The 26233-nt window shown below is 63.3% G+C and overlaps 2 protein-coding genes across 2 annotated transcripts; one reads left to right on the top strand and one right to left on the bottom strand.

Annotated features, from left to right (window-relative positions):
- Positions 1-1921: 1921 nt before the first annotated feature.
- Positions 1922-13894, bottom strand: ZNF362 (zinc finger protein 362). Its single transcript, XM_075437534.1, is given in 15 exon segments — positions 1922-2613; positions 2701-2736; positions 2738-2860; positions 2966-2991; positions 2994-3043; positions 5972-6196; positions 6290-6611; positions 6733-6979; positions 7104-7127; positions 7129-7168; positions 12617-12701; positions 12809-12835; positions 13243-13257; positions 13443-13497; positions 13809-13894. Coding segments are annotated over 11 exon segments (1251 nt in total). The 5' UTR covers positions 12658-12701; positions 12809-12835; positions 13243-13257; positions 13443-13497; positions 13809-13894; the 3' UTR covers positions 1922-2496.
- A 7253-nt stretch (positions 13895-21147) lies between these two features.
- On the top strand, positions 21148-26131 carry TRIM62 (tripartite motif containing 62). The gene is made up of 6 exons (XM_075437324.1): positions 21148-21268; positions 22101-22517; positions 23045-23140; positions 23634-23890; positions 23963-24078; positions 25296-26131. The coding sequence occupies exons 2-6, from the start codon at positions 22110-22112 to the stop codon at positions 25844-25846; spliced, it is 1428 nt and encodes a 475-aa protein (XP_075293439.1). The 5' UTR covers positions 21148-21268; positions 22101-22109; the 3' UTR covers positions 25847-26131.
- Positions 26132-26233: the final 102 nt, after the last annotated feature.

Below are 26233 nucleotides of genomic sequence, written 5' to 3'. Positions count from 1 at the left end.
TCCCCAGGTGCCACCGCCGGTGACGGGGACAGGGTTGGCGTCACCTCCCCGGTGCCCCCCAAGCGTGGGGGGGGGGTGGGGTTGCAGGGTGACCCCAGGATCTCGGGGCTGCAGCAGGGGGGGGCTGGGGGACACAGTGGGAGGGGGGGGGGGATGACACACAGACGCCCGCCGTGGTGGCACCACGGTGACGGTGTCTGCGGAGGGGTGGCGTCCCCAGGGCCTGGTTGGCTGTGGTGAGGTGTCCCTGGGGCTTGGACCTGTGATGGTGACGTGTCCCCCAGACTGGTGGCCATCGTGAGGTGTCCCCAAAACTGGTGGCCACGTCAAGGTGTCCCCGCAGCTGGTGTCCCCAGCAATGGTGGTCACAGCGAGCTGGTGCCTGGTGGCGAGATGTCCCCGGAGCTGGTGGCCACGGGGGAAGTGTCCCCCAGAGCTGGTGCCTGCACTGGTGACACGTCCTTTGAGCGGTGCCCATGGTGATGGTGTCCCCAGAGCTGGTGGCCGTGGTGGTGAGGTGTCCTCAGAGCTGGAGAAGTGACACGTCCTTGGAACTGATGCCCATGGCGAGGTGTCCCCCGAGCTGGTGGCCCTGGAGGTGATGGCCATGGTGAGGTGTCCCAGAGCTGGTGGCCATGCTGACAAGGTGGTTTGTGGAGATGGTACCTGTCCGAAGATGTCCCCAGAGTTGGTGCCCACGGTGGTGACGCGTCACCGAAGCTGGTGAGGTGTTGGTGGCCACTGTGAGGGGTCCTGGAGGCGGTGGACGGGTCTGTGGAGCTGGTGACTGCAGTGAGGTGACCCTGGAGGTGGGTGACCACAGTGAGGTGGCCCCAGGGTGGTCGTGGAGGTGATGACCATGGTCAGGTGGCCCCTGGAAGCTGGTGACCACGGTGAGGTGACCCCAGAGGTGGTGACCACAGTGAGGTGGCCCCTGTAAGTGGTGAACACGGCGAGGTGGCCCCGGAGGTGGTGACCATGGTCAAGTGGCCCTGGAGCTGGTGACCACGGGGGAGGTGGTGACCACAGTGAGGTGGTCCCAGGGTGGCCCTGGAGGTGGTGACCATGGCGAGGTGGCCCCAGGGTGTCCCCCCAGCCCATGACCCACCATCCCTGGGGTTCCCCAAGGCCCTCACACACCCCACCCCCCCCGAGCTGGGCGCTGGTGCCACCCCCTCCCTGGGGACACGGGGTGCCAGCCCCGGGCCACCAGCGCGGTCCCCCCAGGAGCCCCCCAGGCGCGGTGGCCTCCCCCCCGCCCCCCCCCCCCCGCACACAAACCACGGCCTGGGACACGGGCGTTGTTTCTTGCTCGGTTTTTTATTCTTCTTGTTCTTGGGGGGGGGGGGGGGGGGGGGGGGCGCCGGGGGGGGGGCTCCGCTCCTTCCGACGCCGCGCGCACCCCCCCCCCCCCGGCTTCCCCATCGCCCCCAAACAAACCGGGGGGGCTTTTTATTCTTTTGCTGTTGGTTTTCCTCTTTTTTTTTTTTTGTTCCTTTTTCCTTTCTGGTTTTTCCCCCCCCCGCGTTCCCCCTCCCCGGGGCAGAACCAGCGCGGGGGCGGCGGCCGGTACAAAAACAGCCCCCAAACTGGGGGGGGGGGGGGGTCGGGGGGGTGTAAAGAGGCGTATTTACACGGTATTAACATGCGGACAAAAAAGGTTACAATATTGAGTATCGTACAACATCGAGGGGGGGGCGAGGAGGCGGGGGGTCATAAAAAAAATAACAAGGGGGGGGGAGAGTAAAAATTAATAAAGAGCAGGGAAATAAACCAAAAAAGACCAAACTAAAGGCGGAGTTAAGGCTTAAAAAGTGTATAAAAAAATAACAAAGAGTCGCTGGCCCGCCCGGAACCGGGGTGTGGGGGGGGCGAGGGGGTGCGACCCCCCCCCCCCCCGGCACCATGCGGGGGTTATGTAACAGGCGGGCGCCGGGCAAAGCGACCCCCCCCCCCCAAGATGGGTTTTGGGGGGTCCTCGGTATCGGGGGGGGGGTCTCTGCCCGCCAAAGGGAACCCGAACCAAAAAAAGTCCCAAAATGTTTAAAAATGAACCCCAAACGTCCCCGGGGGGGGGCCGCAGTCCCCAGGCTGGAGGGGGGGGCGGTGGGGTGCCCCCCCCCGTCGTTCTCCATCCACGGTTCCTTTCGGGTCGGATTTCTGGTTTTTTTAGCAGCACCAACTTCTTGGCCAATAATATATATATATATTTGTATCCAAAAAATGCGCGGGGAGCGGGGCGGGGGCTCGCGGGGGGGGGGAGAACCCCCCCCCCCCTGCTGCCACACCCCCCCCCAAAAATAAAACCAAACCGCAGAGATTCAAAGTGCTCTGAAACCGTCTTTGGGTGTCACCAACCCCGCGGGGACCCGGAGCGTGGCGGCAGCGGGGGGGGGGGGGGACATGGCCCCGGGCACAGGGGGGTGCTGCGGGATGGGGGGGCCTTCCTCCTCCTCCTCCTCCTCCTCCTCCTCCTCCTGGTGCCCCCCACCCCGGTTAGATGAGGGAGATCCGTACGGGGATGCCGGGCGACTCGGTCCGCTGCGGCGAGTGCTGGCTGACGAGGTGCTCCACCACGGTGTGTTTGGACATGTGCTTCATCAGGTAGGTCTCCTGCGGGGTGGGGTGGGGGGGACAGGGGGTGAGCTGGGGGGGGCGGGCGGCGCGGGGCGGGGGTCCCGCTGGCCCCCCCCGGCTCACCGAGGTGTAGGCGCGGCCGCACATGCTGCAGCAGTAAGGCCTTGGCGTGCTTGATGGCGTGGGCCGAGAGGTGGATCTGCAGCGAGGCCGAGTCCGTGTACGCCCGGTAGCAGTTGGGGCACTTGTAGGGCTTGTCCTTGTTGTGCTGGCGCTGGTGGGACTGGGGGGGGCGGAGGGGGGGGGTTACGGGGGGCCCTCACCACCCCCCGCGCCCACCCCATCGCCCACCCCCGCCCGGCGCCCCACCACCACCCCCGGCGCTGACCTGGAGGTTGGAGAGCTGCGTGAAGGCTTTTCGCAGCCGGGGTGCGGGCACTTGTAGGGTCTGTCGCCGGTGTGGATTCTGGGGGGGGGGGGACAGGGGTCAGGTCAGCGTCCCCTCGCCCACGCGGAGGGGTCACGCCCGGTGACGGGCACCCGCGGCGGGGGCAGAGGTGGGGGGGGGGAATGAGGGTGGTGAGGACAGAGCACGGCGGGGGGGACAATGAAGGTGCCGGAGGTGACGAGCGTGGTGGGGCCAGGGAGCGCGGCAGGGATGGTGAAGGCAGCGGGGAGGATGAGCATGTGGGGACGGTGAAGGTGCTGGAGATGATGAGTATGATGGGGACTGAAGGTGCTGGAGATGATGAGCGTGGTGGGGACCACGAAGGTGCTGGAGATGATGAGCGTGGTGGGGACGGTGAAGGTGGTGGAGATGATGAGCGTGATGGGGACCGTGAAGGTGCTGGAGATGATGAGCTTGGTGGGGACCGTGAAGGTGCTGGAGATGATGAGCGTGGTGGGGACGGTGAAGGTGGTGGAGATGATGAGCGTGGTGCGGACGGTGAAGGTGGTGGAGATGATGAGCGTGATGGGGACCGTGAAGGTGCTGGAGATGATGAGCGTGGTGGGGACGGTGAAGGTGGTGAGATGATGAGCGTGATGGGGACCGTGAAGGTGGTGGAGATGATGAGCTTGGTGGGGGACCGTGAAGGTGCTGGAGATGATGAGCGTGTGTGGGGACGGTGAAGGTGGTGGAGATGATGAGCGTGGTGTGGGACGGTGAAGGTGGTGGAGATGATGAGCGTGATGGGGACCGTGAAGGTGCTGGAGATGATGAGCTTGGTGGGGACAGTGAAGGTGCTGGAGATGATGAGTGTGGTGGGGACGGTGAAGGTGGTGGAGAATGATGAGCGTGGTGGGGACAGTGAAGGTGGTGGAGATGAATGAGCATGGCTGGGACCGGTGAAGGTGCTGGAGATGATGAGCATGATGGGGACTGAAGGTGCTGGAGATGATGAGCATGATGGGGACAGTGAAGGTGCTGAAGATGATTAGTGTGGTGAGGACAATGAAGGTGCTGGAGATGATGAGCATGGTGGGGATGGTGAAGGTGCTGGAGATGATGAGCAGAGTGGGAATGGTGAAGGTGGTGATGATGAGCGGGGTGGGGATGGTGAAGGCTGGTGGGGACAGTAAGCATGGTGGAGACAGTTAAGCATGGGGATGAAGAAGGTGGTGGGGACAATGCGCAGTGGAGACACTGGATGAGCATGGGGGGGACAATGAAGGTGCTGGAGATGACTAGACTACATTTGGGCTCGAGGATCTTAAAGGTCTTCTCCAACCTGTGTTCTGTGATGAGCATGGTGAGGACAAAGGAGGTGGTGAGGACAACGAAGGTGGTGGGGACTGATGGGGCAGGGAGGGCTCAATGAAGGTGCTGGAGCTCACGAGCATGGGTGGGGCCAATGAAGTTGGTGGAGACAACGTGCTGGCGACGATGAGCAGGGTGGGGATGATGAAGGCAGTGGGGACAGTAAGTGTGGTGGGGATGGTATGAGCGTGGCAGGAATGAAAAAGTTGGTGGAGTCAATGAGCACAGTGGAGATGGATGAGCATGGTGGGGACAGTGAAGGTGATGGAGATGAGCGTGGCAGGGACAATGAAGGTGGTGGAGATGAGCATGGTGGGGACAATGAAGGTGCTGGAGATGATGAGCGTGGCGGTGACAGTGAAGGTGCTGGAGATGATGAGCGTGGTCAGGATGGATGAGTATGGTGGAGATGAAGGTGGGGGGGAGAACGAGCATGATGAAGATGGATGTGTGTGGTGAGGACAGTGAAGGTGGTGGGGATGATGAGCATGGTAGGGATGATGAAGGTGGTGGTGATGAGCATAGTGGGGACAGATGAGTACAAGTGGACAATCAAGAAGGTGGTGGGCACAATGAGCATATTGGAGATGGATGAGCATGGTGGGAAGAGTGAAGGTGATGGAGATGATGAACGTGGCTGTGAAGTGAAGGTGGTGGAGATGATGAGCGTGGCTGGGACAGTGAAGGTGGTGGAGATGATGAGCTTGGCTGCGACAGTGAAGGTGATGGAGATGATGAGCGTGGCTGGGACAGTGAAGGTGATGGAGATGATGAGCGTGGCTGGGACAGTGAAGGTGATGGAGATGATGAGCGTGGCTGGGACAGTGAAGGTGATGGAGATGATGAGCGTGGCTGGGACAGTGAAGGTGATGGAGATGATGAGCGTGGCTGGGACAGTGAAGGTGATGGAGATGATGAGTGTGGCTGCGACAGTGAAGGTGGTGGAAATGAGTGTTGTGGGGACAATGAAGGTGGTGGGGATGATGAGCATGGTCAGAATGGATAAGTATGATGGAGATGAAGGTGGGGGGGCAGAATGAGCATGATGGAGATGGATGTGTGTGGTGAGGACAGTGAAGGTGGTAGAGATGATGAGCATGGTGGGGAATGGATGAGCATGATAGGGATGATGAAGGTGGTGGAGATAATGAGCATAGTGGGGACAGATGAGTACGGTGGACATCAAGAAGGTGATGGGCACAATAAGCACAGTGGAGATGGATGAGCATGGCGGGGGCAATACAAGTGCTGGAGATGATGAGCATGGCGGGGAACAGGTGAGCATGGTAGGGATGAGGAAGGTGGTGAAGATGATGAGCATAATTGGGGACAGATGAGTACAGTGGTGATGGATGAGCATGTCAGGGACAGTGAAGGTGCTGGAGATGATGAGCGTGGCGGGAACAGTGTAGGTGCTGGAGATGATGAGCGTGGTGGGGGCCAGCTGAGTGTGGCAGGGATGATGAGGGTGGCAAAGATGATGAGCATATTGGGGACAGGCGAGTATGATGAAGAGGGCGATGTGGACAACAAGCACAGCACGAGAGATGCTGGGCAGGTCCCCCCACCCCCTAAGGGCAGCCGGGGCTGCAGGACCGCCCCCCCCCCAGCCCCGGGGGGCCGCCGTGCCCTCACCTGGTGTGCTGCTGGAGGTGGGACAGCTGGCGGAAGGACTTCTCGCAGTAGGAGCAGTGGTAGGGCTTGACGCCCAGGTGGATGCGCAGGTGCTGGGCCAGGTAGGAGGCGTTGGCGAAGGATTTGGAGCAGTGGGGGCACTTGTGGGGCTTGGCCTCTGTGTGCGACTTGGAGTGGATCTGCATCTCCGACTTGGTGAAGAACGTCAAGGGGCAGACCTTACACCTGGAGGGGGTGGGGAGAACCCCGCAGGGACCGGGCTGGGGCCGGGGGGGCACCCCGCCATCGCCCCAGCCCCCCAAGCAGGTGGGTGCCTACCTGTAGGTCTTCCCCTCTTTGGCGGTCTCCCCCGAGGCCAGGATGGGATATGGTACCACCAGGACCGGCGGTCCCGAGGGATTTTCCGCTTTGATCTTCTTCCGGCCGCGTTCGGCCTTGGGTGCCCCCAGCAAGCCGTGGCCCTGGATTGTCTTGATGGAGTCGAGGAGGGGGGGGCTGGTGATTCCTGAGATTAGGGTGGGCGAGGAGGCGATGAGGCGGCTCTGGCTGGTGGAGGTGGGGGTCGATGGGGTGGTGGTCCCCGTCCCCGGGCTGGATTCGGAGGTGCTGACCGCCGGCGCGCGGGAAGCCAGCCCCAACCCTGGCGGGCAAAGAGTTGGGGGGTGGTGAATTTTGAGGTGCTCCACCCTCCCCTCACGGCAGGGTGCCAAACTGGGGGGGATCCCTCCCCGAAAACGTGCCGGGAGCGGTTACGGGGGTACCTGTGACGGTGCTGGTGGCCGGCCGGGCGTGCAGGGCCACGTCGGGCTGGGGGACGGCCTGGGGGTGGAGGCCCGGGACCTGCTGCAGCTTGGGGAGGGACATGATGGACTGACTGCTCTCGGCGGGCGAGGGGGGCACCAGGAGGGGCTGCTGGGACGCCACCGAGGTGGGGGGCAGGTGCGGGGGTCGGATCTTCTCTGCCATCAGCTGCTCCTTGATTTTGTTGATCAGGACCAGGTTGTCCAGCTGCCGGAGGGGGGGGGTGGGGCAGAGAGGTGGGTTGGGGGCAGAGAAGCCAGGCGCCCCCCCCCCAGCTGTGTCCATCTGTCCTCCCTCCTCCCCGAAAGCCCCCCCCCGTCGGAGGTCCTACCTGGCTGGGCATGGTGGGGGGGGGGCGGCCAGAAGTAGGGGTTGTTGAAGCGAGGTTCCGCCATCCTGCGGGGAGAGAGGGGAGCGGGTTAGGGGCTGGCGCCGGCCACCGCACGGGACCCCCCCCTCCCCAGCCTCCCCCCCCCCCCCCGAAAAGCAACACCCAGGCTCTAGAAGAGGGCAAGGAGCGGGCAGGGAGCAGGCAGGGACGGGGAGACCTCCCCAGCGTCTTCCCCGCTGGAAATTCCTGCGGGATTAGGGCAACGGCGAGCACCTCGAAGGCCCCGAAGGCCAGCGACCGTGCCAGGACGCAGGGCACAGTTTGGCAATGCGGGGGGGTGGAACTGGGGGGGGGGGGGGGGGGAACCCCCAAACCTCCCAACCCCGGAGGTGTCCGCGTCGCTTCTCCGGTATCTCCGGGTGGGATTACGGAGGCGGACGGGACGCTGCTGCGGGAGAGGGCAAGCACGACGGCAGCACAGCGAACCCAAAGCCAACCCTGGCCGAATTGCTCCCCACCCCCAACAAAAAGCCCCCCCCAAATCCAAGTGAAGCAACCCGCGACACCCGCAGCAGGAAAACCCGGCTGCAGCGGGGCAGGGAGATTTATAGAGATGCTTAAAGGCGTCGGGAAATATTAATTCTAAATCCATCTTCGGGGTGGTAGAAAACATTTTGAGGGGGGGACGGCGAGTAAAGGGACAGCGGCGTTGGCGTAACGGCCCGGCGTAACCAGGCACCGCCACACCGGCAAACCTCAGCACAGGGGATGTAAGGGACCCCGGCGGAGCGCAGCGGAGAGGTCCCCAAGGAGCCCCGTGGTGAAAACCAGGCCGGGATCCCGGGAGAAACGAGACCGGCAAAGTGCGTGCCCGAAGGCCTTCGGACGGCGGGACCGGGGGCGAGGAGCCCGCAGCTGGGGAAACTGAGGCACGGAGAGGTCCCAGGTCACGGCTGCGCGGGCTCGGACGTGGCCCTGCGTTTGCCGGATGGGCAGCCTCTACCGAACGGCACCGGTGCCGCTGCCAACCGGGAGCATCCCTGCTCCCACAGGGAAACCACCCTGCGGCTGGGACGGGGCAACGGGCCTTCACCATCCTCCTCATCCTCCTCCTCCCGCTCCCTCGCTGCCCCTTGGCTTTAACCAGACACTGAGCTCCCCGGGGTCTTCGAGGCGGGTGGGCAGCACCCAGTAAAAGGAGGTCCCAGTCCCGCCATGCGGCCACCCCAGCCTGAGACCGAGCCGTGGGCAGGACCTCTCCAGGCTCGTTTTGGGGGGAAACTGAGGCATCCAACCCTCGCGATACGGAGCAGCATGGCGCAGGACACGGCGCGCTGTGGGGCGACTCAGACGGACGCGCCGAGGAACAGCGAGCCATTTCGCACGGCAGATCCCATGGCCAGGCTGCGGACATCACCCGGAGCATCCGACCGGCTCCGGCGATCCCCTTTCCCTGCCTCGAGCCGCCCCGCGCCACCCCCCAGCTGCCCACCCACCAAATTTAGGCTTTTCCAAGCGACAGCAGACCCGGATTCTCGCAATCTCCCCAGGCGCAATCGGTTTTTTCCTCCCCATCCACCATATTTACGGCCCACGGGCAGGCGAAAGGCAGAGCGCCGCGAGCCCCGCTCCGCACACCTGCGCAGAGAGGGAAACGGCTGGGGCTACCCAACGCGCTTCCCCGTACGCGCACGCGCCCGCCGCCCACTGTTTCATATAGAGCATTTACGTACCCGCGCGCCGCCCACGCTGGGCGTTTACCCACTGGCTATGTGTAAATATACATATATATATATATATAAAAAAGATCGCTTGGGGTGCTGAGCTTGGGCTGGGGGACTCTGGGATGGACAAGGGGCCGGTGTGCCGGGAGATGGGGCTGAAAGAGGGGGTCGCGGCAGGGGAGAGCCCTGGCGACGGAGCCGGGCAGCGGGCAGGCAGGGGGCCTCAGGGTCACCCCAACGCGGCCAAGCACCCCGGCACGAACCCCACCGCCCCGGCTCGGCGTGGGAAAACAGGAAGCCGGAGCTATGATTAGAAAAGGGTTTTTTGGAGCTGCTGCCCCGTCACAGCAGGTGCCCTGCGACCTCCGTCCTTCCCGTCCATCTGTCCGTCCGTCCGTCCTGCTCCCTGCCCCGCCAGCGCGCCGGGCTCCACCGGAGCCGTCGGTGGCACCACGAAGGATCGCAACTGCCGGCGCGGCTCCCGAACCGTCGCCGGGACACAGCACGAGCGGCCACGAACAGTCCCGGGACCCCCTGTGCAAAGCCGGAGGGGGAGCCGGCAAAGGCACGAAGGGAATTTTGGGGAGGAAAGTGCAAATATCGTGTTTATCCCTGCCCCCCCGCCTCCACTTGAGGAGGTCATATTAAATTAATTATAAATCATCTGCAAACCCACCATGCTCGGAGCTTGATGAACCTGCCCGGAATAAAGAGGAAAGAAACGGTTGGCGTGCCAAAAACAAAGAAATCCCTGTTCCTGTCCCGATTTCATGTTATAAATCGTGCGGCATTTCATCCGTCGGGAGCGGAGGGAGCAGCTTCCCCCTCTCCCGGGGCTGGGACGGCTAGGGGAGGGAGCAGGAGGGGATATAAAGCAGATGGAAAAAAAAAAATACATATATATATATCTAAACTCCCTTTTTCTATATTCTCAGCTAACTATGAAAAATGGAAGCTGACACACAGCAAAGAACAAAAAAAAAAGGAAGAAAACCCATTAAAATGGAAATTACGAAGGGTGAGGAACGCTGCAGCGCGAGTGCCCCTGGCTCTGCGGGGCATGGGGGGCGAGGGGGGCGCGTTAGGGCTCTCCGTGCCCCCCGGTTTTCAGCTGGGCAGGGGGAATCCCCCCCGTAACAGCTCTCCGGCAGCACCGGGCCCTGTGGTCCAAGCCGCAGGGTGGGAGAGCCACCAGCGTCCCCCACGGCCACCGGATTTGGCCAACTCTTTGCCGAGGGGATGCCAAAGGGGGACCTGGGGGACGCGGGCGGGTGCAAAAAGCATCACGGCCGCCCGAGCCGGCACGGCCGGAGGAGAGGGATGTCGGAAGAGCAAGCAGGAAGATGCGCGGAGCCTCGAAAATGGGCCGAACCCCAAATTCCGGCGGAACGGCGCGGGTACCCAGCCTCGCCGCTCAACCGGGTGAAGCAGGGAAGCAGCAGCGTCTCGGGCGAGCCTAAAAAAGACCCAAAAATCATCGCCTCCGCACCCACGGGGAAGGAAGAGAGCGTGAGAAGCCAGGGCAAGGGGGGATGCCGAGGGGGAAAGGGGTGCGGCGGCGGCAGCGAGGGGTCGGCAGTGGCGAGGTACGGTCGGACGCCGGTGTTTTGGTACTCACAGGCTGGCCTCAGAAGCCAGGTGGCCGCAGCTGCCTGGGGAGACGTGTCGATGAGGCTCCAGATTGATGGGAGGTAGATGATGGCACGGGTGGGCACGAGCTCACTAGAGCCTTCCAACTTCCTACCCAACTGCCGCTAAGTCAAGCTACAGTTCTCTAGGGAACGCCTCTACCTTGGCAGCCCTCTCTGTCTCGCCTTCGCTGAAATAAAAAGAAACAAGAGATTTCTTTTCACGGCACCGCCGAAAGAAAAGGGGCAGCTCCCGGGTACCGGCAACCCTGAGGACGGCGAGCGACCACCGACCCGGTACAGCCAGCAAACGGGGACACTGGGAGGTGAGGGGAGGGATCTGGGGTGACCGGAGCGGTGGTCGCAGTGTCTAAACGTGCCCTCGACCGAGCGAGAAGCCGAGCCCTCGGTGTCCCCCGACCGCAGCGTCCTGTCCCCGAGGGTCCCGCCGAGAGCAGCGGGGCAGATCCCCCACCCTGTGCCAAGCGGCGAGTGCAGGAAAGCCGACGGCGGCCCGAGACGGCGCGGCGGGCGCGAGCCAAGCGGGGTGCGCGTGTCCCCCTGAATCCCAGCACGGCCTCGCCGCCACGGGACGGGCAGGGGACGGTGACGCTGGCGTAGCCGTGTCCCCGCCACCTCCCGCAGCCGGGCGAAGGCAGAACCCGGCTCTGTCCTCCACCATGCCTCAGTTTCCAAAAAAAACCACGAGGCCTCAGCCTCTCTCCCCGTTCCCCTCATGTGCAAGCGGGGATTGCCCGGAGCGGGAGGATTTTCTGAGGGAAAGCGAGTGCCCCCCCGCAAAAAACCCCATCCCAGAGCCGCCGGGGCGGGCAGCGGCATCCAGCCCCAGCCCGGTTGCCCCCTCGGGGAACCCGCATCCCTCCCCATCCGGGAGGGATTCACCCCGAAGCAGAGGTGGCAGAAGGCAGGTGAGGCCGGGGAAGCAGCAACGCCGGGTGAGACCCGAAATCCCCATCGCTCGGGGAAGGGGGGGGGGCCGACCGCGCGCCAGAAGAATTCACCCAAGATGGAACCAATTAAACCCCGCGTTTCCGCCCCCCGAAGGGCCGCGAACTGGTGTTTCTCCTTCAGATTTTCAGCAAAACCAACCCAAAACCAGCCCCGGCGTAAACCCCATCCTGGGATGGGGGTCCCTGCGCGGGAGAGGGGGTGCGCGGGGCGCGGGGATGAGGAGTCAAGCACCGGCGTGAAGCGAAAGGGGAGGCAAAGCCACGCTGGGGACCGCCGCGGGGTCCCCCCTTGCCGGGGGTGACGGAGGGGAGAACCGGGGAGGCTCCCGAAAGACGGGGGCCGAGGCGGCGCAACCCCAAGTCCCCGATGGGACCCACCGAAGGGGACACGGGGATGGCCCGCAGGGGAACCTGGCGCCTGTGGGGCGATGCTCGCGCCAAACATGGGGCCTCCACACACCCCCCCCAGAAACACACCGCTCCCCAGCGCTGGGGGGGGGTCACCTGCTCCCCCAGACCCCCCCAAATGCACCCAACCCCGAAAAGAGACCAGCCGGGCACCCCGCAGTGCAGCCCGCTCACCCCCCACGGCAGCAGGGTTGAGGGGGGGGGGTCTGGAGGGCACCCACGGGTGACGCTGCGCGCCCGCGGGCCCACGCAGGTGGGGAAACCGAGGCACGGGCGGCTCGGCAAGGGCTTCGCCCCGAGGAGGCAGCGAGCGCGCACCGAACCCAGCATGCACTTGTCGTGACCGAAAATCCACATTTTTTAAGGGAAAAGAAGTAACTGGGGAGGGGGTCAAGGGAGATAAAGATTATTTCACGCATAGAACAGACGTAGCTCAGAACGGACATGCCAAGCGGTCACACTTACGCCGTGAGCGGGATCCCCTCTGCCACCGGATCCGGACCCCTCCCCGCAGGGGGGGTGGGCAGGTGGCCCCCCGCGCCCCCCCAAATCCCCCGGCGGGGGCCAAAACCTGCCCCCACTTACATACAATTATATATATATGCACATAATAAGGCATACATTATTACATCCATATCTATATTGCTTTTATATGCATATACATTATCACGTGCATACACATAATAAAGCACATATAAACTAATTTGCAATGTAAATATATATATATATAAAAATATAAGGTTTTTTTCCTCTGGCCCCCTCAATAAAGCCGGCATGCCCACCTCTGCGAGTACTGGCGTTGCTTCCCCTTATCCGCGTCCATCTCCAGCTCTAGCTGAGACCGGGTGCTGCACGCGGGGCGTTTTTCTACGGGGGGACAAGGAGGACAACTTCACACACCCCGAACCCACTGCCAGCCCCCGGCGCGCGAGATCCCAGAGCGGAGGAACAAAAGCGAAGCGGCTCCGACCTACCCGACCCGTGGGAACGTGGGGTTTTTCCTGAAAATAGAGAGAAAAACAAAACAAAACAAAAAAAAAAAAAAAAAAAAACAAAAAAAAAGGCAATGTGGGTTGTTTTTGTTGGTTTTTGTGTTTTTTTTTCTGAAGCCCAGCTCACCCCCAAGCCGCCTGCGGAGCCGAGGGATGGAGAGCTGGCTGGAAAATCGGGGCTGAAATCCATCCCCTCGCCCCGGACCCTCCGCCTCTCGGCAAACTGCACGCCGGGAGGGACAGAAAACTTTTTTTTACCTCTCTGCTAAAATATCACTTTATAATCTCAAAAGGCCTCGGGCTCGAAGCCGCTATTGCCCGCTCCATCCTCCCAGAATTAAAAAAACCCAGCTGATGTCCGAAGGATCACGGGGGGAGGGGGGGGGGAAAAAACACCCCAAGGAGCATCCTCTGACCTTGCAGGGTATTTGCTGCAGAAAAAAAAAAAGAAATAAAATCAGCGAATTAATCATTCTTGGGTTAAAAAGCATCTTCGCCCGGCTTTGCCACAGCCACACCGGCTCCGAGCTCCCCCCCCGGGCCCCCGCCGTGGCCGGGAGATTATGGATGTATAAATAGTATATGGCTAAATATACGTCCAGGCAGACAGACAGACCTCGCCGAGCACCGCCACAGAAATTGGGGTCCCTCTCGCTAAGGCTGCCGCATTCCTGCCAGAGCGCGATGCAGAAAAAAAATATTCCCCCGTCAGACCCTCCAGCCAGTGAGCCCACTTCGGAGACAAAACCGGTTAATGCGGAAAGAGAGGGAAGGGAGAAAGAGGAGGGGGGAGGAAAACAAAAAAAAGGAGTAAGAACGATAATAATAATAATAATGATAATAATAATAATAATAACCACCCCCCCGCACTTCTTCCGCCACCCCCTGCGTAAGAAAAAAAGCCGCGAATAAATAAAAAAGCCAACAGAACCCCCCCAACATGCAACATCCACAAAAATAGGTACGTTCAGCTGCAATTAACTTTTCCATCAGACCATCCAGAGGGAGAGAAAAAAAGCGAAAATCCGGCAAAGCGGGTCTTTTCCTGGATGTGTCCCCCCCCTTCTCCTTTTCCCCCCCTTTTTTCCGCCACCCCCCCCTCCCCTTTTCCTTCTTCTTCCTCCCCGGTGAATGGGGGGGGTAAAAATAAAATAATAAGAAGAAGAGGTGGAAAAAGGCGAAGTTTGGCGTTAAGTGAAGTTGAAATCCTCGACCTGGGAGGGGAGATGGGGGGGGGGGCTTTTTTTTTTTTTCCCCTCAGACAAAAAGGCCGGGGGATGGGGATGGAGGGGGGGTGAGGGGGGGGGTTTGGCCCGGCCGGGAGCTTCCCCCCCCTTCCCCCGCCGCCTCTCCCACATTCTCAGACGGTTTTATTAAAATTCGCAGACAAAAGGAAAACAAAAATGGCAGCCCCGGCTTATTTTTAAAACGCTAGGACGGGGACGCCATATTCTGCAGATCTGCGAGGAAGGGGGAAAAGGAGGGGGGGGGGCCGAGGGAAAAAATGTAAAAAAAAAATGTAATAAAAAATAATTAAAATTATAAAACCCCCCAAACACGCGGTGCGGGGCCACCCCGCGTTGTCCCCGGGGGAGGGGGGTAAGGGGGGGGTGAGGTGTTTTGGAGGGATGGATGTTGGGGGGGGGGGGGGAGGAGGGGGGGAAGAAAGGAAGGGAAGAGGAAAAGAAAAAAAAAGGGGGGGGGGAAGGGAAAAAGAAAAAAAAAAAAAAAAGACACTTCCTATACCAACAGCCATGCTGCCCCCGCCGCGTCCGCCGGCTCCGCCGCCCGGAGGAAGATGGGCGCCCCGCGCCGCCGCCCGCCCCCGCGCCCGCCCCCGCCCGCCCCGCGCGGCCGCGGGGCCGCCTCAGCCCCCCGCCTCGGCCGCCGGGGGGGGCGGCGGGGATGGCCCCCCACGGACACGCTGCGGGATGGCCCCCCACGGACACGCTGCGGGATGGCCCCCCCACGGACACGCTGCGGGATGGGGCAGCGCGGGGCCGGGGGCTCGGCCGCGGTGGGGGCCCGCGGGGCCCCTCGGCCCCCCTCCCTCACATCTCCTCGGCCGCCGTGGGTCCCTTCAGCCTGCTGGTTCTCCTCAGCCTCCCCCGGCTCCCCTCAGCCCCCCGGTTCCTCTCAGATCTCCCCAAATCTCCTCAGCTCCTCCAGGTCTCCTCACATCCCCGATTCAGAACCCCCCCAAATCTCCTCAGCCTCCCCCGGTTCCCCTCAGTCCCCCGGTTCTCTTCAGACCCCCCCCAAATCTCCTCAGCCCCCCCAGGTCTCCTCAGCCCCCATGGATCCCCTCAGCTCCCGCAGTTCTCCTCAGTCTCCTCAGCCCCCCGGTTCCCTTCAGAACCCCCAAATTTCCTCAGCCCCCCCAGGTCCCTTCACATCCCCAGTTCTCTTCAGAGCCCCCCAAATCACCTCAGCCTCCCCCAGCTCCCCTCAGACCTCAAGTTCCCTTCAGAGCCCCCCAAATCTCCTCAGCCTCCGGTTCCACTCAGCCCCCCCAAGTCTCCTCAGCCCCCATGGATCCCCTCAGCTCCCGCAGTTCTCCTCAGTCTCCTCGGCCCCCCGGTTCCCCTCAGACCCCCTGTTCCCCTCAGACCCCCCATGTCCCCTCAGCCACCCGGTTCCCTTCAGACCCCCCCAAATCTCCCCAGCCTCCCCCAGCTCCCCTCAGCCTCCTCAGCCCCCCAGTTCCCCTTAGACCCCCCAGATCTCTTCAGCCCCCCGGTTCCTGCTAGCCCCCCCAGTTCCCCCCAGCCCCCACAAATCCCCCCAGCCCCCCAGTTCCCCCCAGCCCCCCCCAGTGCCCCCCAGCCCCCAGTTCCCACCAGCCCCTCTCTTTGCCTCTGCAGACCCCGGGGTCTCCCCAAACCCCCCCACCCCCAGCAGCCCCTCGGGCCTCCCCGGTGGCTTCCTCCCCTCCTCGGCCCTTTTGGGGAGCCACCTTTTTTCGTAAGATTTCGATTGATTTCTCTGGTTTTTCATCATTTTCTCTGTGCACGTCCCCACCCCTCAGCCCAGGGCCCCAAAGCAGCAGAGAACACCCAGAGGGGAAGGAGGCGGGGGGGCAGCACCCGTCCCGCGCCCCCTCTTCCTCCCCAGCTCTGCGGGGGGGGGAACGGTGCTGCTCAGCTGCCAGTTTACGAAGAATTTAAAAAAAACGAACCCAAACTGGGGATTTTTGTCATATGTTCCCAAAACAAGTGGAGAGGAGAGGAGAGGGATGCCGCGGAGGGGGGGGCACTGTAATTAGCAAACCCAAACGATGCCCCCTGAGAGGGATGGGGAGCGGGGAAGGACCAGGGAAGGGATGGGATGGGGTGGGATGGGGTGGGATGGGACTGGGTGGGATGGGGATGGGGTGGGATGGGATGGGGAAGGACCGGGAATGGGATGGGGATGGGATGGGCATGGGACGGGGTGGGATGGGACAGGATGGGATGGGTCAGGATGGGATGGGATGAGGTCAATGAGATGGGAAGGAGCAGGACAGGAAGGGATGGGATGGATGCAATGGGATGGGATGGGGACCAAATGGGATGGCATGGCATGGGATGGGATGGGGACAAAATGGGATGGGATGGGGTCAATGAGATAGGATGGGGCAGGATGGGAAGGGATGGGATGGATGCAATGGGATGGGATGGGGACTGAATGGGATGTGATGGGATGGGGATGGGATGGGATGGGATGCAATGGAATAGAATGGGGATGGGATGAGCTTCTGAGAGGTCTCCACCTCGGTGTGGACATCCATCTGCAACTGCCTTGGGCAAGCAGAGGAGCGCGGAGACCCCGGGGGAGGTCCCGGCTGAGGTGCTGGTGCTGTCCCCCCCCAATCACCTCTCAGGTCTGGCACGTCCCCTGCCCACATCCCCTCTGTGACCTTAGCCCCAGTCCCGGCCCCCCGGCCTGGGATCCCCCACCGCCCCAGCCTGGAAGCTCCCCAGATCCACTCCTTCCCCGTGACTCAACCGAGAACCCGAGCCGGCAGCTCCAAAACTCCCCTTGTGTCCAACGTTCGGCTGCCGCTGCCCAGCCGCCGCGGCTCGACGCCGCTGTCACCCCAAAATCGGGACACCAGGAGAGACCGGAATGTCTTGGAGCATCCCCGAAGTCCCTTCGGCTGCCAGCGTCCGTCCCCGGCGCCGCCGAGTTCCCCCGCGTCGGGTTTATTTTCACCGGCGCTTTCGCTTCTGCCGCAGCGCCGGGGCTTTTGGCTGCCGGGATTTTTGTTGTTGTTTTGGCCGTGATTATGAAACCGGCGGTTTTAAACCTCTGCACCGTTTTTGGTGATTCTGGCTTTCGGGGGAGGGTGGGGGGTTGTCCAACCGCAGATCCGCGGCGGGAGGACACGGTGTGTGTCACCTCCAGGTTCGGGGCTCCGTCGAGCGTCGGTGAACATCTCCCGGCACCGCGCGCGTGGCGGCCGGCGGAGATACGCAACGCTCCGGGTTTTTTTTCCGACCCTCCGTTGGGTGGATTTGATCTTGGGTGTGGGAAAGGGGCCCCTTTCCTGGGGAGGCGGTTGGTATGCAGGGATGAAAAAAAAAAACCCATATAATAATAATAAAACCGTGCCCGTCTCCAGCCTGGGTTGCAAAATGGAGGAAGCAAGCGCTCGCCTTCCGAACAAAATACGGTTCCAAGGCTGGTTGTGCCCCCGGGATAGATCCGGCCACGATGAAGAGGAGGGGAAGGCGAGCGGAGGTCGATCGCGGCCACGAATCACGGCCACGGGGGCTCGGGCGAAGCCGCGGGGCCGCCGCACCTGCACGCTCCGCCCGGGACGGCGGCTCCGTCCCACCCCGGCGTCGCCGCCGAGCCGGATCCGCATGGCACGACGCTGGAGCCGTGTAAACCCTGACCGGTTGGCTCGGAGAGGAAAGGGAGATGTTTATGGAGGGCGAGGTGGGATGTCTGCGGTGGGAAACCGTGGTCCCCGAGAGGTGACGCTGAGGTCCCATCAAGCTTTTTTGGTGTCCCCAAAACCTTGATCCCCATCTGCAGGATGCCGGGAGGGAAATCCCTTGGGAAACGCCGCTCTGAAACTCCCCCATCCCACCCGCCCACTCGTTTCCTTCACGAGGAATCCTTCGTTTTCCAGAAAAATCTGGTGAGAGCCCCCGCCGCCTGCCCCGGGGAGCTCCCCATGGCCGGTGGGCACGCCGCGCCGTGGCGATGCCGGCGTTCCCGCTGCTCTTTGGGCCCGACGGGGGCGAAAAATCCTCCCTCCCGGCTCCTCGGGGTTAGCGAAACCCGAAAGCGGGTTTCTCGCCCCGGATGCGCGGCGATCGGGAGGGCCGAGCTCCTCGCTGGCGTGAAGCCGGCGGAGGTTGCAGGGTGTTGGGGGAGGAGGGAAATTAAAAACGAGGGTGCGCGGATTTCCTTTCTCCCTGTAAACGGGAGGGCCGTTTGGTTCTAATTAGGTAATGAGTTAATTAGGATTAATTAGTTAATGTTTGCAAAGCACTTAGGAGATGAAAAGCGCCCGCGTGGGGCGGCTCTGTGCGGCCGCGTGCTCTCAGTGGGGGGCTTGGGCTAAACCCCCCATGGGAGCGGGACCCCCAAACTGAGCCGGGCCAGGCGATGGGTGCCAGCACCGGGGGGTCCGGCACGGCGAGGCGATGCCACCGGCGCTCCGCTTCGGCTCTGGCGAGGGGAAAAGCTACGCCGGCGCAGAGGCACGCACGCCGAGAGCCAAGCGGGCACGTCCCGGCGTGCCCACCCCGCCGGCGCCGCCGCCGCTTCATCCGGAAGCGGGGGGAAAATTCCAGCGCCGCGGCTGCGGGGCCTCCCTCGCCGCCGGCATCCCGCGGGAACAGCCGGCACACGCGGCGCACGTGGGAAGGAGCTGGGTTTTCCCTGCCCGGCGGGCGCGTCGCTGCGCTTTGCCGGATCGCCCGGACCCCTCGCCCCGTCCTGGCATCCCCCGGCACACCGGAGCCCAAAGAACCCCGGGAACCAAGGCATGGCGGAGCCCCCCCGGCTCGCACTGGGGTTACCGGGAGGTAACGAAGCCAATTTGCTAATTAACCGGGATTAATTTCCCTGTTTGCCCAAACACACCCACCCTGCGGTTTCCCTTCGTTGCCTAACGAGCGTCGAAAAGCCCGGCTGACCGCCACGCGGTCCAGCGGGACGGTGTTTGCCGTCACCCAAATTTCCCGGGTATTTCAGCTCCACGCTTGGGGTACTAATTAAATAAATTACCTATTAACAAGCCAGGATGGGATCCCCCAGCCCTGAATCCCAGCAGGGCTGAATTTTGGGGGAAAAAAGATGGTTTTTTTCCTTCCTCCGGCCGAGCCGGCCCCATCCCCGCTCTGATGGTTTCGTTTCAGCCGTCCCCGGTGGGTCCCAGCGGGGCGACGAGACCTGAATTCCTAACGCGGAAAAACCAGCAGGAAAAACCAAACCCATGTGGAATTTGGGTTGGTTTTTCCTTTTTTTCTTTTTTTTTGGCTTTTTCCAAGCTTTTCGGGCCTGGTGGGAAGAGGAACGAAGTGGATGGTTGCTCCCCGGGAGGAAGGGAAGGGGTACGGGGGGACAACGGGTGGGGACAGGGGGGGAATGGGGGACGGGGGGCACCGGCAGCCGGAGCGGGGCCGTTCGGCCGCCGAAGCCGAGGAGTTTGTCCCCTTTGGCTCCCAGCCCGGCGTTTGTGCCACCACCAAAAAACACAGCTGACCCCCCCCCGGGAGACTGCATGGCCCCCCTGCCGCTGCCTCCGTCACCCCAGAGCCCCTCGCCCCTGCCCACCATCCCCGGCGGACCCGGCCCCCGGCTCAGCACTCAGGCAGGAGCAAATGGGGCCCCGCAGTCTTTTTTTGGGGGGGACACCTTGCCGTGGTGTGGTTGGTGTCGCCTTGGGGCGGCCGGTGCTGGCAATGCCCCTCGGCCCTGTCAGTCCCTGTAGGTCCTGCTGCGGCCAAGCATCACGGTGACACCGGAGGGGACGGCGGACCCCCGTCACCCGAAAGGCCTCTCGATGCCATTTGTGGCCAAACTGGTAAAGTTTGGGGGGAAACCGGTGTTTTGTTGGCTGTACCTGTGCCAGTGTCACCTGCGGTGTGTCCCCTGCCCCTTGTCCCCACGGGTTCCCTGTTGCTCTGCCAGGAGTGGGATGGATGGACAGAAGGATGGAGGGACGGCAGGAGGGATGGACAGAGGGACGGCAGGAGGGATGGACAGAGGGATGGCTGAAGGGATGGACAGATGGCAGGATCGATGGACAGAAGGATGGAGGGATGGCAGGACGGACAGAGGGATGGATAGACAGAGGAACAGAGGGAGAGAGGGACGGACCGATGGAGGGACGGACAGGCAGAAGGACAGAGGAACGGCAGGATGGACGGAGGGACAGAGGGATGGCTGGAGGGATGGACAGATGGAGGGACAGAGAGGCAGAAGGATAGAGGGATTGACAGATAGGCAGGAGGATGGAGGGATGGGCAGAAGGATGGAGGGATGGGCAGAAGGACGGAGGGATGGCAGGATGGACGGAGGGCTGGATAGACAGAGGAATAGACGGAGAGAGGGTTGGACAGATGGAGGGACGGATGGGCAGCAGGACAGAGGAACGGACAGGCAGAAGGACGGAGGGATGGACAGGCAGGAGGATGGAGGGACGGACAGATGGAGGGGCAGAAGGACAGAGGGACGGCAGGAGGGATGGACAGATGGAGGGATAGATGGAGAGAAGGACAGAGGGGCGGAGAGTTGGAGAGATGGACGGGCAGAAGGACAGCAGGATGGACGGAGGGAGGGATGGACAGGAACAGAGGGATGGAGGGGCAGAAGGATGGAGGGATGGCAAGGCGGATGGAGGGATGGACAGATGGAGGGACGGACAGGCAGAAGGATGGAGGGATGGCAGGATGGACGGAGGGATGGACAGATGGAGGGACGGGGGACAGAGGGATGGAAGGACAGATGGAGGGGTTAAGGGACAGCCGGGGAGATGGCTGGACAGGGAACTGAGGGACGGACAGATGGAGGGCTGGGTGGCAGCTGGGCAGACGGACAGACAGCCGGGGACACAGGTCGCAGTGCCATGGAGAGCAGGCACGGGGGGGGCTGCGGGCCAGGCCGGAGCCCCGGGGAGAGCTCCTGGGGCCGCCCCAGCGCCGCGGCCCCTTTAAGCGCCCCCCCACCCCATCCCGAGCGCCGCCGCGGCCCCTTTAAGCGCCCCCCCCCCCCACCGCGGGCGGTGGTACGCGCCGGTGGGCCGCGCCGCGCGGGGGACAATGGGGCGGGGGCGGCACCACTGTGGCGGCGGCGGGGGGGGGGGGGGGAGGAGGCAGGAAGTGCCGCGCGGCCCCGCCTCCCCCCCCTCGGCCACCCCCCGCTCGTCGCGGCGGGGCCAGCTGCGAGGCGGCGGCGGGAGCGTTCCCCCCGCACCGGGCACCGGCACCGGGCACCGGCTGGGTGAGGGCTGCGGGAGGCGCGGGGCGGCCGCGGACCCGGGGCGGTCTCGAACCGGCGGCGTGCCGGGAGCGGGGGGGCGGTCTCGAACCCGGGCACCCCCGGCGCGGCCTCCCGGCAGCCTCAACCCCCGGCGCCCGCTTTGCAGCCGCTCCCCTGGGTGCCCCCGTGGCAGCCTCGCCCCCGGGGTCCCCTGTCACAGCCCCCCGGATCCCCCATACCAGCTTGACCCCCAGTCTCCCTATTGCAGCCCCCCCGGGTCCCCCATAGCAGCTTCACCCCCAGCCTCCCCTGTTGCAGCCCACCTGGGTCCCCTATACCAGTTTGAACCCCAGTTTACCCTCTCACAGCCCTCCCGGGTCCCACATACCAACTCCACCCCCAGTTTACCCTGTCGCAGCCCCCCCCCCGGGTCCCCCATACCAGCTTGACCCCCAGTCTCCCCTATCGCAGCCCCCCCCGGATCCCCCATAGCAGATTCACCCCCAGTCTCCCCTATTTCAGCCCCCCCCCCGCCCCCCTGGGTCTCCTATACCAGCTTCACTCCCAGTCTCCCCTATTGCAGCCCCCCCCAGGTCCCCCATACGAGCTTCACCCCCAGTTTACCCTGTCACATCCCCCCCCCAGGTCCCCCATACCAGCTTCACCCCCAGTCTTCTCCCTGTTGCAACCTCACTGCATCCCGCCCCGGGCTCCCCCATAATCACCTTCACCCCCCGTTTCCCCCCCCCATTCCATCCCCCCTCCCAGCCCCTTCGTTAGCAGCCTCACACCCAGCCCCCCTATTCCCCCCCCCCCTCCCCAGGACCCCCGTTTACCTTTCCCCCGCCCCCAGCCCCGAGCCATGGCTTGCAGCCTGAAGGATGAGCTGCTCTGCTCCATCTGCCTGAGCATCTACCAGGACCCGGTGAGCTTCGGCTGCGAGCACTACTTCTGCCGCCGGTGCATCACCGAGCACTGGGTGCGCCAGGAGCCCCAGGGCACCCGCGACTGCCCCGAGTGCCGCCGAACCTTCGCCGAACCCACCCTGGCCCCCAGCCTGAAGCTGGCCAACATCGTGGAGCGGTACAGCGCCTTCCCCTTGGACGCCATCCTGGGCGCCCAGCGCAGCCCCTTCCCCTGCAAGGACCACGAGAAGGTCAAGCTCTTCTGCCTCACCGACCGCGCCGTCGTCTGCTTCTTCTGCGACGAGCCCGCCGTGCACGAGCAGCACCAGGTCACCAACGTGGACGATGCTTTCGAGGAGCTGCAGGTGGGGCCGTCCGTCCTTCCTTCCATCCCTTCCTGGCCATGGAGCATCGTCTCTCCGGGGTCCCCTCTCAGCTCCTTCGTCCGTCTGACCCCTCTTGGCTCAGCGTCGGGTCCCGTCCGTCTGTCCCTGCGCCCCTTCCCGCCCTGGTCAGGCTCAGCCCCGTGATTTCCTCCCGTCCATCTGTCCATCCATCAGCCCATGTGCACTTCCGCGACTGCCCCCGTGGGATCCCCCCTTCTCCATCCCTGCTGGGGTTCTGCCGGGACCCCCCAGTCCAGCAACCGTGCACCCCGGGGATCTGCCGAGCTGTCCCCCAAGTAGGACCCCCCCCAGTCTGTTATCCAGCCCCCGGCCCTGTCCCAGATGGGACCCCTGTGCCGGCAGCGACTGGCTGCGCCCCTGCCACCCCCTGCGCCCCCCTTTCCCGCCCCCCCGTAACCCCATGAGCCAGCGTTGGCAGCCAAGCCGCCTGTGGGGATCCCTTTTTCCCCCCAAATCCCCTATTTTATGGGTTTTCTTTTTTCCAGCGGGAGCTGAAGGAGCAGCTCCAGGGGCTGCAGGAGAGCGAGCGCGGCCACACCGAAGCCCTGCACCTCCTCAAACGGCAGCTGGCTGAGACCAAGGTACGAGCAGGGACGCGGCTGTGCCCCCCGGCAGCGCCCCAGCCCCGAGCCTCGCCGACCGTGTTCTGGGGCCTCCAAGGACCCCAAACCCCCCAGTTTCACGCATCTGCCCCGCTTTTTCCTCCTCCGGTACCCTGAAACCCACTGGCAGTTGGCAAAGCCACCCGTCAGGCTACTCGTCCCTCTTTTATTTCCTTCAGGGCTGCTTTTATTTATCTTCTTAATTCATTTTTATTTTATATTGACCTCCTTCTCCTTGCTCATGGGTTCAGCTTTCAGCGAGGTTCAATTTTCCCTCCGTCCCCGCCAGCGACCGGGGTTTTTGTTCAGTTTTCTGTAGGGGTTGCGGGGTCAAATATCCATCCGTGGATGCTTGGAGCATCTGGAATCATTTGGATTAACGGGTCCGTGGGATTTATTTTGGGAATTATGGATTCATGGAGGGGTCAGGGCAGGTTTAAGGGGGTCCTGACACCCACCCGCACCCCAAAAGTCCTCAGCCAAGAGCCTGCGGGTGACTATCGGGGAGGCGTTCGAGCGGCTGCACCGGCTGCTGCGGGAGCGGCAGAAGGCAATGCTGGAGGAGCTGGAGGCGGACACGGCGCGGACGCTGACCGACATCGAGCAGAAGATCCAGCGCTACAGCCAGCAGCTCCGCAAGGTGCAGGAGGGCAGCCAGATCCTCCAGGAGCGCTTGGCCGAAGCCGACAAACACGTCTTTTTAGCCGGCGTCGCGTCTCTTTCTGAGAGGTGGGTGACACCGGGGTGACGCTGGGGTCCCCCCCCGTTCCCCCCACCTGCTCCATCATCTCTCCTTCGCAGGCTGAAGGGGAAGATCCACGAGACCAACTTGACCTACGAGGACTTTCCCACCTCCAAATACACGGGGCCGCTGCAGTACACCATCTGGAAATCCCTTTTCCAGGATATCCATCCCGGTGAGCGGCGCGGGGATGGGCTGGCTGCAGGGGGTTCCCGGGGAGGGCTGGGGTGGGGGACGTCACCCGTGAGGGATGGGGACCCGCGGGCGAGGGATAGGGATGGGGAGGTCACTGGTGAGGGATGGGGACATCACCAGCGAGAGATGGGGACATCACTGACAAGCAATGGGGATGGGGACCCATCACCGGCAAGGGGTGGGGACCTGTGGGCAAGGGGTGGGGATGGGAACATCACTGGTGAGGGAAGGGGACCCACCAGCGAGGATGGGGTTGGGGATGTCACCGGCAAGGGGTGGGGATGGGGACATCACCAGCGAGGGAAGGGGACCCACCAGTGAGGATGGGGTGGAGGACGTCACCATCACCAGTGAGGGATGGGAACTTGTGGGTGAGGGGTGGGGATAGGTACATCACTGGTAAGGGATGGGGACCCGTGGGCAAGGGGTGGGGATGGGAACCCACCAGCGAGGATGGCGTTGGGGATGTCACCGGCAAGGGGTGGGGATGGGGACATCACCGGTGAGGGATGGGGACCCACCAGCGAGGATGGGGATGGGGACGTCACTGGCGAGGGATAGGGACCTGTGGGCAAGGGTTGGGGATGGGGGTGTCACCGGCAGGGGATGGGGACCCACCAGCAAGGATGGGGTTGGGGACATCACCAGTGAGGACTGGGGACCTGTGGGCAAGGGGTGGGGATGGGGACATCACCGGTGAGGGATGGGAACCCACCAGCGAGGATGGGGTTGGGGACATCACCAGCAAGGGGTGGGGATGGGGACATCATTGGCGAGGGATGGGGACCCACCAGTGAGGATGGGGATGGGGACATCACCGGTGAGGGATGGGGACCCACCAGTGAGGATGGGGATGGGGACATCACCGGCAAGGGGTAGGGATGGGGAAATCACCGGCGAGGGTTGGGGACCTGTGGGCAAGGGGTGGGGATGGGGATGTCACTGGCAGGGGATGGGGACCCACCAGCAAGGATGGGGTTGGGAACATCACCGGTGAGGGATGAGGACCCATCACTGGTGAGGGATGGGGATGAGGACCCATCACCGGCAAGGGATGGGGACGTCACCAGAGAGGGATGGAGATGCGCTGGTGGCCTTCTCTGCACCGCAGTGGTTTGAAGCTGTTGGGGCAGAGCCACCCACGCTGGCGTGGGGGCTGCGCTGATGCTTGTCCCCTCCTTGTCCCCCCCGTCCCAGTGCCGGCAGCCCTGACGCTGGACCCCGGCACGGCTCACCACCGCCTGATCCTCTCAGACGACTGCACCATCGTGGCGTACGGCAACCTGCACCCGCAGCCGCTGCAGGACTCCCCCAAACGCTTCGACGTGGAGGTCTCGGTCCTGGGCTCGGAGGCGTTCGGCGGCGGGGTCCACTACTGGGAGGTGGTGGTCTCCGAGAAGACCCAGTGGATGATCGGCTTGGCCCACGAAGCCGTCACCCGCAAGGGCAGCATCCAAATTCAACCCAGCCGTGGGTTTTATTGCATCGTCATGCACGACGGCAACCAGTACAGCGCCTGCACCGAGCCCTGGACCCGGCTCAATGTCAAGGGCAAGCTGGAGAAGGTGGGGGTCTTCCTGGACTACGACAAGGGGCTCCTCATCTTCTACAACGCCGACGACATGTCCTGGCTCTACACCTTCCGGGAGAGGTTTCCCGGCAAGCTCTGCTCCTACTTCAGCCCCGGGCAGAGTCACGCCAACGGGAAGAACGTCCAGCCCCTCCGGATCAACACCGTCCGCATCTGAGCCGGGGCGGGGGGATTCGGCATGCCCCCTCCCCCGGGGGGCTTTTTTTGGTGGAGGTTTGGGCTGATCCTGCTGCGGGAGCTGCCCCTGGCCCTGGGCAGGATCCGGCCTTTTCACCCCCCCTTCCCCGTCCTGTGCTTCCAGGAGGGTCCCGGCGCGGGGCGGGGGGTCCGGGCTGCTGCAATAAAAGGAGTTGGAGAGACGGGGCTGGGTGGTGGAGAGACCCTGGGCCGGGCTGCGCCGGGACGGGCTGCGCCAGGGTCTGCCACGCTGTAGGTGCTGCGCCACGCTGTGCCGTGCCGTGGTGTGCTGTGCCACACCGTACGCACTGCACTGTGCCATGCTGCGCCGGGCCGTGCCACGTTGTATGTGCTGTGCCGTGCTGTG

This window comes from Opisthocomus hoazin, chromosome 16 (genome assembly GCF_030867145.1).
Source record: "Opisthocomus hoazin isolate bOpiHoa1 chromosome 16, bOpiHoa1.hap1, whole genome shotgun sequence".
Classification (NCBI taxonomy): domain Eukaryota; kingdom Metazoa; phylum Chordata; class Aves; order Opisthocomiformes; family Opisthocomidae; genus Opisthocomus; species Opisthocomus hoazin.
The sequence above is the reverse complement of the archived record's forward strand: the minus strand, read 5'-3'. Positions and strand labels throughout refer to the sequence as shown.